Source organism: Lepidothrix coronata, unplaced genomic scaffold, assembly GCF_001604755.1.
Source record: "Lepidothrix coronata isolate B3197 unplaced genomic scaffold, Lepidothrix_coronata-1.0 Scaffold50, whole genome shotgun sequence".
In the NCBI taxonomy this organism is placed as follows: Eukaryota; Metazoa; Chordata; class Aves; order Passeriformes; family Pipridae; genus Lepidothrix; species Lepidothrix coronata.
In genome coordinates, this window is record NW_016690230.1 from 1,601,812 (window position 1) to 1,615,900 (window position 14,089).

The following is a 14,089-nucleotide window of genomic DNA, read 5'->3' on the forward strand; positions in this document are numbered from 1 at the left end:
TGTATACAGAAGACACACTTCAAATACAAGTGACTATCTGCCATCATACCTTGTAAAATAATGAGATCAATACAAACCTTTTTAAAGCATATTGTGAGAAACGGCAGCTGGTCAAAAGAATATAACATGCATGCATGCATCACTTTTTCCCTCCAATAGGAAATAAGGTAATCATTAAGTCACTTTGGTATACTTCAGAGACATTTACTTACAGACTTTGAAGCAGTGCTAATATATTGCATCACCATTTCTTTTTTGGTATTAAAATCCTTTTCTCTCAATGGCATCTTCTTGTCTTCATTTAAATTCATATCTTCCTGGAATGAGAGAGGAAAAAAATGCCATACAGCAACAGAGTGATTTAAATATGAGAGACTGATATAAATAAAATAAAGACACAAAAATATGAACTTAGGCAACTGAAAGCTGTTATACAAATAACTTTTCATAAGTTGTTAATCAAAACCATAAATATCTTTATCCACCTTCCCTCGTAACCTCAACTCAGACTGAAAAAAAAACAGTCAGCTATGCTGGGATTAACAAGTGCATCACAGTCATTATTAGCACACTCTCTTCTTAGAAATGACCTACAGTTTCAGACAATGTAGTAAACGACAGAAAAGCATTATTAACACTTCCCAAAACATTTATAAGTGTCCTCAAACCAGTATCTTAGGTATTTTAATTTGTTCCATAATTCACTTCCTCAATTCCCAAATTCCTGATCCTGGGCAGCAGAATCTGGTTTGCACTGAGAGTAGTACAAAATAATATTCATCTTTGCAATATGTAAGGCCCAAATTCTTAAAGATTTGATCATTAAATCAACACCTTCAACTGTTATCAAAACTCCACCACAATTCATTCACTCCAAGAAAAATCCAGAGGTCAAAAAGAGCAGAGGCTCTATACTCAAACCCACACAGTAGCTATTCACTGTCATTTCTGACACAGGGACTTCTACTGTTCCAGCCTAGAAATGTGCTGATCATTGTAATCAGTTGCACATCTATGAGAAATGGCATTTCCTATCATTGTGGAGGTGAAAAAATTAAAAATAGTTTTAAGGAACAATTAACAATTTTGGCACACACATATACAAGCACACAGTATGTGCATTACCCAAGCTTAGCAAGAATTACTGCAGTTATTTTCAGCTTAGACTCATAAGGTGAATCCCCACCAGCTTTGGCAGGAGCAATGCTACAAAATCAGTGGGTAACCATCATGATATCAAAGTTATTTCACCTAGTCAGAAATCAAACACCACAGACAAACCTTTGAATTTATACTACACTGAAACGAAAGTTTCCTTGTCTTTCAATATAGTTTTCATGTCGAGTAGAATAGAATCAAGCACAGTTCCTTGAAACATTTAGTTTTGTATAAATCCAAGCTGTGAGAAGCCATTGCAGAAAATGCTTGACCACTGTCCTAGTTTCAGTTTGGATAGAGTTAATTTTGGTGAACTTAACTTGAACAAACAGAAAAGCTTTTCACGTTATCCTATAGAAGTTGCAAAGTTCATTCTTCTGTTTAAAGCAGTTTCTTTCAGACTTGCTCTTTTAGGTGCTCCAAAAAGTAACTGCTGAACTTAAATAAAAATATCTAACTTCTAATAACAAAAACCACCAAGAACTAACAAATCTTTCACCACAAACTGTATTCCATAATCCCAGATATAACAGCAAGGTAATCTATAGGAAATATTCTGTGTGTGCAGTAAAAAGTCATTTCCTTGTTCTTGTTTTTAACAAATGAAACATCATTAAAACAATTGATTTATACTGATTAGAAGCATTCAGCAATGCAAGTGGCAAATCAGTTGTGGCTGAGTTTATAAAATACTTCAACTCCATCCTTATATTTCTTAAATAATTAAAATATACTCCATAGGTGATTTTTCCTCTTGGAAAATAAGAATGATGGATATTTTCCTAATAGCACTCAATGACATTAATTATTAGCTTTAACTGTCTGGTTTTATGAGCTCTTTCATAACTTTTATTACCAAAACCACACAGGATGCCACTGCATAGAATATTGGGACAAGGAAGCAGTATGCATCCAGAAAAACCCAAAGTTCAGTAAACCCTCAGAATTTAAAAACTTCTCCCTTCAATACTACTACATTAACTATTTTTATTTTGTGCAAAATTAGCTCTAAAAGTCTGCCTACAACATTCACCAATCCACCCTCCCCAAATCACTTAATTTGATCAGAACAGCAAACTAGAGGCTACAATATATAATTAGCTATGTAATCTACTGTGACTAAACTAGCTTTAATTCCAGTCCATTCAAATGTGGATAATCTGAAAAATCCTTTCTGTAGTACATGTTATAGATAAAATAACACTGATAAAGTAGCTTATCAAATACAGTTTAAGTACTGTGTTAATCAATGAAACTAGGAAAGCATTCAAATTTTCCAGATGTCATCACTACTTTAACATATTTTTTGTAAAGTCATTTTAAAATTGGAATTAATTACTTCAGGATCCATAGATATAAGCATTTCTATTTACCTAGACACACAATAGTAGGTTTCTGAGGATTTAATGAAAGTTTCTATTTTTTATGGCATACTATTAACATCACAGACTATCCTGTATCAGAATTTCTGTGGAATGGCAGAGAAATACAACCTATACACAGGGGAGTGTAGGGAGGGAGGCACACCTTCAAGTTTTATTAAAAAACTGTCCCATTTCCTAACATTTGAATAACTATGATTCACTATGAAATTTCTAAGAGAAACAAGATACCAAGGTATACCAATAAAAATAGACCATGTGAAAACGAGTACCAATACAAAAGTTGCTAATACAGTTAATTACTCCTCTCCTTCACCAGCTTAACCACATAAATCCTGAATGCTATCTCTCAAAGTTCTCCAGAGTTCTACAAAAGCATCATAAAACTAAGCTGCCATTACTGAGTACTAGGAATTACAAATTCCACACAGGTACTTCTCTCATAGTACATTTCATTTCCTCCACATCCCTGCCTCTGGTAGTCCCTTTGTGTTTCTTGAAAATTACTTGTTACTTGCTGTGAGACAGAGAAAGAAATAATAATCTAGGTATTACTCTCCTTGTTAACATTCTCTTGTGCTCTTCAGATTGCAGTCACTCTTTTCTCATGGCCATTTCATGTTTAGTTTTCAGTTGCTCAAAATGTCATCATCATGATAAAAATATTCAACCTACTGAGGTGGTACCAATGCCACATGACCTTTGTGACTGCTCTTTTGTAGCACAGTAACAATGACAGCTAAGGAAAGAAGCAAATTTGAGACTGCATTTGCAGATAAATGTTGCTTTGGAGGCAAGAACCTTAAGTCTTTACTTTGTGCAAGAGTGACATGGAATATAAATTCAGACCAAAATCCTGCTGTGACATTTAGAGGCATAAAATCCCTTCGTAAAAGTTTCAGGTCATCTTAAAAGGAAGCAGGATTCCCCATTTCTTGATCCTCCTCAAAATGTGTTGCATAATCTCACTTCCAATAATTAGAAACCTTTAATTTCCATTTTAAATAAACTTGGAGCAAAAGTTTGTAGAAATAATTCCAATAATTTATTCCCTGAGAAACACTCTAATCACATAATTACAACTCACAACACCAACAATATTAATAATTCATGTAAAGATTAGAACACCTGCACAAAAGAGGGCTCTGCCTATCAATTAGCCACATTGTAATTCTTCAAGTAAAACAAATGAGTATAAGACTCTTACCATCATTTTTTCAAACAGTGCTATGATTTCTCTTTCCGACAGTGGTTTTGGAGCAAAATCCTCTGGATCCATAGATGTGGATGACCAATCTGTAGAATGCGACTGCTTCATATGTGGTAGAGGAGGTCTTTCTTTTTTACTTTTTGGAATTCTTATACTGGCAAATCTATCCAACTGAAAACATAAAAGGTATAACATATCACATATCGCTTCATTTTATATAACCCTAACTACCATACGTGTTCTTGGAAGCTAAACACCCTTATTTTTCTCTGGTACCTTGCCTGTTATTTAACTGTCTTATTTTTGAGGGTTTTCCTAAAGATACATATAACAGTCGGTGGCCTTAGCACTTGAGTTAACAGACCAGAATCTCATTATGTTATAGAGAAATTGTGCAGAACACAACAATTTTACAGAAAGTTTGGAGGAATAGATATATACAAAACCAATTTATGAAGAATTCTTTCCAATCATTACATGGAGAATGTAAGAAAGCAGGCTTATTTACCAAAAACATAGTTTAGAAGTTGTTTTTGTCACTCTGAAACAGCTGTACTCCTGACATGGCAACAGAGTACATAGATATGCAAAGAAACTATTTGTTATTAAAAGACAAGTTAGCATAACTAAGACACTGTTCTATTTATGTTTAATTTCCATCATGTTATACAAAATTTAGTGCCTTTCTTTGTTCCAATTATTTAGAAATTCATTTAGGAGAAGCATAAAAACTTTCAACTCCTTTATTAATGCTAAGTAGGGAACACTTATGATTTCATGAATAATCCTTATGACTAATCAACAGCCCAAGTCAATTGCTCTGGTGTTACTCTTTCAAGGGACAAAAAAACTCCTTCAAAAAGTGGTTTTGGTTGTGGGGCTTTTAAATGGTTAGATATTTATCAACTTTTCCATAAAGATTTGCTAAGTGAAGCTTCACACATATTCAGTGCTAGAGCGTGTGTGTTTTAATGTACACACAAGGATCAACAACGCAAAAGCAGCTGACATATGTAATGAGATGCACTAAATCTTAATCATCTTTGTAGCAGCCTTTTGAACAGATGTGAACACCAGTATAACATTTGTCAACACAGAAGTTACAGTAACATTTGATGCATAAGAGATTTTGAACAAGATTTCAACCATATCAATAGACATATCTTGAAATGCTATGCAAAAATATTGAGGCTTCAATACATCTTTAAGATAAGTATCTTGAGTTATCACTTAATAAGTACATCAAAGTTACCAAACTAAATAGCAAGTCAAATTATTATAGCATCTGTGGAATTAAGATGAGAGAGAGAGCAAATAAAATTAGTAGCAAAAATTGAGTACAAGTGTTACACTCTAATCAGAGCAAGAATTGACTATCAGTAATCCAAGAAGAGAGGTATAGAAGAAAACAAAAAGACTTTAATTTTTCCTGTTCAAAATTGAAAAGGAACAGTTTTTGGAACATAGAAATAGATTGTAAGCCACTTACATACAGATGGTTGTAGAACATGCAAAAGCAGAAAATTAATATAGCATAAACATAAAAGAGCTCAGCATGGATGATGAGGCCCTTCAGTGTCCCATCAAACCAGCAGGCAATGAGGAAAGCACACTCTACAGGAATAATTACATTGGCAAGACACAGGAAGAAAGAGAATGCAACAAAAGCAAAAGGGAGAGTAACATCAGTGGAAGTGAAATATAGAGTCATCAGTGGAAAAAACCATCTTACATCTTGACTAGAAAGCAATTTCCCTTTCTGCCTTTAAAATCAGAAGTCTACAGTAAGCATAGGGGGATGAAGCCAGAAATGCAAACTGAAATGACTAGACTGGAATGGCACAAAAATCATATTATACAAGATTTTCCTTCTAAAGCAATGGCTTTCACAGAGCATTGATGAAAGGCAGCCCGCCTCCTCCAAAGAAGGAGTTTGCCAGTAGCTTCTCAGCCCCACATGTCCATTATAAAGTAGATAACCTAAGAAACAAACCATTATATTTGAAGATGGTTCATACACAGATTTGAAGCAAATGTAAAGGGAAGACACTTGGGCTGAAATAACAGATTTCAGCCCCTCGATCAGTCAACAGAGAAAAAATTAAGTTTTACAGAGCTGTACCCTACACTGCTTTTTCAATCTCGCCTGAAAAAATCTCAGTCCCTTCCTCATAATCTGTGTTCCCCAAGTGTCTCCTCTTCCTTCTCCTGCTCCACACAGCAGCAACAATAGCAGTTCTGGCCAGGCAGAACCACCCTGGTCTCTGCCATGTAATAGCTCATGTAGTACCAGAGTTCCACTATAAACAGACAGCACTAATTCAGGGATGAGAGCCCATTCCTCCTTGAAAAGGAATATTTCAGTTGTTCCCATTTTTAGGTTATGTTTTGGTTTTAGGCTTCTCCTGAATATCAGATTGTATAGTAGATGTTTTGCATCATTACACATCAGGCCATAACGTTCGCATTCCCTCTATTCAACAAATCCTATACCACTTGTCCTAGAGGAGGGAAGCACACTCTTGGAATATATTTAATCAGGCAGAACATGTAAGACAAATTGAGATAATAGGATTATAAGCACATTTAAACATGTGTCAAACTAATTACTTTGAATAATGTAAAACAATGCAGTCTTAAAAGAAGATTCCCAAACATTAATAAAAGGAAATTCACAACAAGACTTGCACAGCAGTACAGTGAGGATATTCTACATACATTTCCCTCTTGAATTATACATTGATAGTGCTTCAAAAAAGTTTATACCTCTCAATATTCCATACAGGCAAATAATTTCATGGTCCACAGAAAGCACTATACAGAAAGAATAGAAATTTCATTGCTTGGGTGTAATGAAATCTACCACTGATGCTGCTGGGGATCCAAGTGCACAGAAGATGAAATGGTGAAAAAAAGTTCAATAATCTTCCATGTTACAACAAAACATTTTAAATCAGGCTAACCAACGGGCAATAGCTAAGCTTAGCTCTGATACAAAGTTCCACTACAGTTTAAAGCCAGTTTGACCTTGTATCTTCTCTAGAAATCTCTGTCTTTTTTCGCATTTATTTTACCAATAAATATATATAGACCCATCCAGGAACAGTGCTTTAGGACAATAAGAACAATACCCGTATGAGCCAAAATGAAGCAACCATCACAGGATGAATGGTAAAGTTTTATTTCCTTCTTATTTCATGTGCTCACTATTATTCCACTGAGAGCCTATGAAATAAGAAAGTGATTTTATTCACACACCATGGCCATGAAAAAACAAAGCAATCCACAATACAAACTTTCTGGCTCATCACACTTTCTGATCAGGTCCCTAGAGAGTACATCTATTTGGGTTCTCATTTTGATCTTAGTGAAGACTTATATGATTTTCTGTAAGACAATAGCACTATTGAACTTACTAGATAATGCAGGAATTAATGGATAAGTTACTGCTAGACTATTTGTTAGCTCTACAGCTTATCAAGACATCACCTCATAACAGAGCTGCTATGCATGCAGGAATGCCACCCTGCCTCCCTCATCTCCCCCTTAATTACCACATAAAATCACCTATTGCTATATTAGGAAATTCCTCAAAAATAAAATCCAGAACGCGCCTGAATAAAAACACATTCATTATCACTGAAAGTGATTGCCTTGGCAATGGCATGTGATGGCCCTTCTTCTTCATCCTCTCTGCCCTCTCCTACCTCCTTGTCCCCCTTGATCATCTTTGCTAAAGCTTTTTTACAGGGTGACTTTTGTGTACATTTTTTCTGCTTGTGTACAGAACTGACACTGGCACATGATGTTGCTCTGCTTCAGTGGCAATGTTTGTTGCCAGGGTTGAAGTAGCCACATCCACCACAGTGGTTGGAGTAGCTGCAGGGTCTGTTGCTGTTATATTGTCAGATCCAGAGACATTCGTTTCCCCCTGAGAATGTTGAACATAGCTCAATAGGCCTGGGCCACAGTTCAACAGGTTGCAGTGATTTGGGTCCTCTCTGGAGCATCAGGGTGACAGCACACTTTTTTCAAATGTTTTACTAGTTTTTCTGGATTATGCACTTGTTCAGAGGCGAGGTGCACACACATTGGAGGTGTCCACTGCCCTAGCTACTGGCCTATGCTATCCCATAGACCCCGCCACCCCAAACTATCCAGCTTTTGGGTAGATCTCTGGGTGATGCTGTTAATTAATAGTCTGACCTTAAACAAGACCTGCACTATATGCAGCAACATGCTGGCTCCTAGCAAAAGGACCAGGTTAGTTTCAAGGGTATTCAAAAGATATTCAAAATCTTTAAAATTCTCAAATGCTACTGTAATCAGCCTGGAGGAGGAAGGAAGATGAAGATGTAGGAAGGTATCTCTCCCCCAGGTTCTCTTTCTGAGGACAAAACTTCTGATACTTCATTATGAAGAGACAGGATTCCAGAATTGTTATGGTTTAACCTAAACTGTTACTAGAAGTACTGAACAGTGTTCTTTCTTCCCCACTCTCATTCTCATGAAGAAACACATTCACATATATATATGGACCATCAAGACACTGATGATGATCACTAAGCACAATCTATCAGCAGAGTTTTGATACGAAATATACAGGTACAAAATATTTATTTCCTGACTGAAGGCATAAAGCCAAGAGTATTGCTAACAGCTTCTGCTCTTTCTCCAAGCATCCTTGTGACTCTGCCTTATAGATACATAGGACAAAAAGTACTTGCCACCCTCAATTTTCAAGTTCACATTTTTGCCTGCCTGCTATTTATATACTCAGTAAACACAATTTCACATTGCAAAATCTGCTCGAGTACTACAGCACAGCTCAATCTCCCAGACATTTTGCCAGTCATTTTAATTACAGAAGCCAACAGCTCAGTCATGAAAGTCTGCTCTAACACCCTGATGCTGACAAATGATAAAGACTTAGCAGAACATTAACGACATAGGAGGGAAGAAAGGAGAATACAAAGTGGAACAAATCCTGTGTCTTCATTCAAAGTTATTATAATTCTCAGTAGATGGGGAACAGACAGGAGAAATTGGGTTGCAACAATTTATTTCAGTATCTTTGGAATGTAAAGCAACCCACTCTTTTCCCTGACTAGCAGAAATACTTCACAGAAGATCAAAGTTACTTCCAATGACTGAGTCAAAGACCTCTTAAAATTTTTTTCCTACTTGAAGCTCCAGAAGATTAAAAAAGTACAACCTTCCTTTGACAGTCAAATTGCTCTACAAGATTCACTTCCTACTATGTGAGAAATACCACTGGTAGCAGTAGAGCTTTTAGGAAGAGCAAGACTTGCATAAACCAAGGTTCACAGAAGAATCCCTTTGATTAAATAACTTCTTATTCCTAGCATGCTCAATCTCACAGAGATGATTTTACTATTCTAAAATTTACAGAATTTAGGCCTGTGCACAGTCACAACTGAAATAAGCACACAATATTTCACACTGAATTTTGTTTCACTGTATACTGAAAATTATACAGCCTTCCTTATCTTTAAAGCAGTTGTTCTGAAATCAGTATAATTTTATGCCATAAAGAATTTTATTATGCTTTTCATTTTTGTCTACATAAGATAACTTTTAATAAAATTCTGTTAATACGCAGGTTTTCTTAACCTTTATGAGCCTTACAAAATATTTGGAGCCACTCTCTCTGCCAAGCCTGAGGAACACGTACCAGGCAACTGCACCTCAGGAAGCAGAAGATCCCCTACCCTCTCCCCAACAGGCAGGATGGGACATAAGAAATCAGGGGAATGGAGGTAGGTCCCTGCTCTGGGTGAATCCCCTCCTGGCCTATGACAAGACACCTGTTGTTTGTTAACTGAGAAGGATTGGTGGGTGATATGGTGCATGGTGGCCATTTTGGGCACCGTGACCACAAGTTCTCCCTTCTGGGTGAAATTAAGGCAGGGTGCCAGCAGAAATGCCATCTTGGACTTCTGGCAGGCAGACTTTAGCCTGTTTAGGACATGGACTGACAGAGTCCCTTGGGAGTCAATCCTAAAGGGTAAAGGAGCCTGGGAAGGTTAGGCATCTTTTAAGAAGGAAATTTTAAAGATACAGGCAGGCTGTCCCCATGTGCTGTAAGACAAGCTGGCAGATAAAAAGACAAGCATGGTTTAACAGAGAACTTAGGCTGGAACTCGGGGGGTGGAAGGGGAAGACTGTTTTACCTCTGGAAGGAGGAGCCGTAATTCAGGGGGACTACAAGGATATTGTGAGGTTATGTTATGTAAGGAGAAAATTAGAAGAGTCAAAGGCAAACTGGAACTGTGGTTAAAGACAAGAAAAAAAGTTTCTTTGAATACACTGGCAGCAAAAGAAGGGCTCCAGAGAGCCTCCACCCTTGGCGGGATAACAAAAAGGAGATACTTAATGCCTTCTTTACCTCAGTCTTTAATACCAAAACCAGCTGTGCTCAGGATACCCATCTTCCAGAGCTGGAAGTTAGTGATGAGGAGCCGAGTGAAGCCTCCATAATCCAAGACGGAAATGGCTAGTGATCTGCTATCCAAATTAGACACCCACAAGTCCATGGGTCTGGATGGAACGCAACTGAGAATAATGAGGGATCTGACAAAAGAGCTCACCAAACCACTTCCTCTGCAGAGGAACCTGACAATCTGGACCAATGGGCTGAGGACAACAGTGTGTCATTCAATAAGGCCAAGTGCTGCATCCTGCACTTTGGTTACAACAACCCCATGCAGTGCTGCAGGCTGGGGGCAGAGTGGCTGGAGAGCTGCCCAGCAGAAAAGGACCTGCAGGTGCTGGTCAGCAGCTGGTTGAACATGAGCCAGCAGTGTGTCCAGGTGGACAAGAAGGGCAATGACATCCTGGACTGTATCACAAATAATGTGGCCAGCAGGACCAAGTGAAAGGACATGAAATGGGTTTAGTTGTGCCTGAGGAGGTTCAGATTAGGTATTAGAAAAAAAAAAAATAATGAAAGAGTAGTCAGGCATTAGAACAAGTTGCCCAGGGAGGTGGTGGAGTCACCATCACTGGAAGCGTTCAAAAGGCACTTGAACGTGGCACTTGAGGATATGGTTTAAGGGTGGTTATGGTGGTGCTGTGTTGACAGATGGACTAGATGATCTTGAAAGTCTCTTCCAACATTGATGGTTCTGTGATTCTTGGAATGTGGAGCACTTGAGATAGAAAACAGGTTTGCTTCCACAGTGACCTTGAAGATAGATAATGTTTCAGGTACTTGCCACTCCTCAGTGAAGTAGGAATATGATTCCTGTCTCTGTAGTTTCTAAATAAACAAGCTAAAAGAAGTATGTGTTGATTGTGTAAAAAGCAAGGTGTTTCTGAACGAAATGAGGATTTGCCACTAAAAGCAGACAATTCATCAGCATCTTACAAATAATCCAATACAATTCAAACATTGAAAAGTAGTCTGCATTTTAGATTCCCAACATGTTGCTAATTTACCTGAATTTAAAAGCAAAAAAACCATTCCTGGTCACCATTGCACAACACTGTATTTGTAAGAAACAGACCGGGAATAATAAAATATGAGTATTTTATAAAGCATAATGCAGCAGAGAGCAAGTTAATATGCAAATAAATGCCCATGACAAGAAAGGAAATATATTATTTAGTTGAAAGCTACAAAATCAAGTAATATTAAACCTTAGATTTCTTAATCTTCTCTTACTACAAATTTCATCCTTGTTATAAAAGGAATTTGGAGTAAATACATTTCCCAGTTTTCATCCTTGCTATGAAATATAAAAACTGCCCTGCTCTAAGCCACGTTTAAGTTGCCCAAAACTACAAAATAGTCGAACAAAAGAGATACGTAGTATTATTTGCTGTTTTCCAGAATCAGACACAGAAAGATTAAAGCAACATAAAACTGAGATAGAAGGAAAAAAGTGTCCATTGGAAAGCACACCTTCATTCCAAAATGATGTTGCGAATAAACAGAATACCCACCTTTGAAGGTATTAAAAAATATCTCATATTTTGTGGTGTTGTAGGTTTTTTTACTGTTAGCCTTTTACTAAATAGCTGTCATTTCCCTTTTTAAAAATAAATATACATATGAACAATTTGGTACTACTCTGCAGATGATGTTTCTTTAGTCTGTGAATGGGCCTTTAGTGCGCTCTGAGAAATTTAAGGAGTTGGGGAGAAGACTGTTTACTACAGAACTATCAGGCTCTTTGTCATTATGCTGAAAAACCACAATAAACCTGCTGACATTTTAGGGCTACCATTACAAGTTGGACAAGTCCAATAAGCTATATAAAGGAGAAGTGCAATAATGCAGCAAGCTAGCCCTTTTAACAAGGGGCGGCGGAGGGAGGATAAGCACCTCACAAAAACAAGCAGCAAAATCTCATGCATCCAGACTTAATAACCCTTACATGACACTACCAAAATCTAAGTTTTGGTTACCAGAAAATACTTTCGCTTTGAGAGGACTGATAATACTTCCTTAGCTCTCCAAGATAAACACATATAGATAGAATATATATATATATATAGAATCAACATTGTATTATCAACCTGTCAGGCTTAAATTTTTAATGATCATTTCCACCCAATGAATCTCTGCTAAAGAAATAGAAACAGGAGATTTAAGTCAATATAAGAATTATAGGTGGAGGCAACACACTCAACACTACTAAATTTGCGCACCCAATCAACAATAGCCTGGTGACTGGTTCCTAAGCTAGGAAACAGCCGTGTTTCTCAGCATGTGTGACACACTGTCCAGCACAAATCTCACTGCTGTATCTCAAATCTCACTCAAATTTGCACTGAAGCTCTCAGTTACACACAGAAGTACTTTGGAAGAAGTTGTATAGCACCGGTCATAACAGCCGAGCTTTAAGTGATGACAGAACATGACTTCCTAGACAATTTCAAAGACATTGTAAAATTATGTATATTAAGAAAAAATATTACCTAAAAAAGAATAGTAGAGGCAATGAAATCGGTAACTTCAAGAGCAAAAGAAAAAAAATCTGCTTTGTGATCAGTTGCAGAACCTCATCTCTCATTAAGTTCAAGAAACAGTGTTGGCATGGCACTGAACATACCTATCATGGTTTGAACAAGCATTAGTGAGTTTCACAAGCAACTGTTACTTTGTTAAACACATCATTTTAAGCTAGCATGCAGCCTAAGTAACTTCAATATTAAACATGCAATCAAAGATATCCTAACTTTGGCACGTGTAAATTGGCACAATTACCTAAGTCCAGCTCATTTAGTCACGATTAGAGCATTCAAAGCCATCCATACATTTCTGCTACTTGCACTATGTTACAGGTAATTACTAGTTTAGTGAGACTTTGCCAATTAACTAAATTAACTTCAAAATTAAGATAGTTTCTTGTATGAGTAAGGTTATTTCTATTGCATTAGCAGTAAGGTTATTTGCTTAGCATAGCCAAAGCAAAACTTAAGCTGTCTTACCACATCATCTGTCAGTGTCTTGATATTTAAGTGCTGTAAATCAAACAGGAAACCAGTCACATCACAATTGTGCAGTTAAAAAAACAAACAAACAAACAAACAAACAAAACCAAACAAACCAAAATACAAACCCCCAAATCTCAGTTATACTCCGTTACAGTTACTTTTATTCAAAATTAGATGCAAGTTAAACAGTGTTGCATCCTGACACTTGAAATAAAGTAATAGTTTCCCAGCAAGTTGCACCTTGTTGGTGTCCAGGGCACAGCAAGTCATACAGGGAATAGAGTGTGGAGTCAAAAAAATCTGCAATCTGATCCTCAGACAGAATAATATCAGAAGAATATAAACCAAGCACAGGTTGAAACAAGTTGTGTTTTATTATATTTTATAGCTAAATATACTAGAACAGATGACCTGCACATAATTCGTCTCCTAGACTTGTGTCTTCTAGAGATGGCTGTGGGACACAACAAATCAGTCCAGAGATTTTAAATTCAACAGAAGAAAATGGAGCTCCTCATGAATTGAAAACCATCTGTCAAGTTGCAACACTCAAGTTGCAATACTGTTGAATACTCTTAAGCAACACCTCTGTGGCAAGCAGAGCATGAAGTTACAAGCAGAAACCAACATAAGCATTTAATAATAGTAACATCCAAAAAATCTATAGGTCACTCAAAACAGCAGATCCTGAACCAACATTGCTCTCCACTGCACATTTGCAAACACAGCAAGTGTCAGAATGTACAGCTCTTGCACAAAACCAAGAGCAACACAGAACACTGGTGACTGATGAGTCAGTGTTGCAGGGATTCTGTATATAGTTTTTATGATGAGTCTGAGAACAGACTTGGCAGGAAAATTTGAAGAATGTGAA

At 37.0% G+C, this 14,089-nt stretch overlaps 1 protein-coding gene across 4 annotated transcripts in view; it reads right to left on the reverse strand.

Moving 5' to 3' along the window:
* DIAPH3 (diaphanous related formin 3) overlaps positions 1 to 14,089 on the reverse strand; it is a 210,095-nt gene that overhangs the window by 180,328 nt on the left and 15,678 nt on the right. For 2 of the 4 annotated variants that reach the window (XM_017815367.1, XM_017815370.1), the window contains exons 2-4: positions 13,210 to 13,242; positions 3,748 to 3,921; positions 213 to 317 (exon numbers count right to left, since the gene is read on the reverse strand). In XM_017815367.1, coding sequence (XP_017670856.1) covers positions 213 to 317; positions 3,748 to 3,858 — 216 coding nt within the window. In that variant the 5' untranslated portion in view covers positions 3,859 to 3,921; positions 13,210 to 13,242. The remainder of the gene's footprint in view (positions 1 to 212; positions 318 to 3,747; positions 3,922 to 13,209; positions 13,243 to 14,089) is intronic. The other 2 variants (XM_017815368.1, XM_017815369.1) reach the window with 1 other exon arrangement.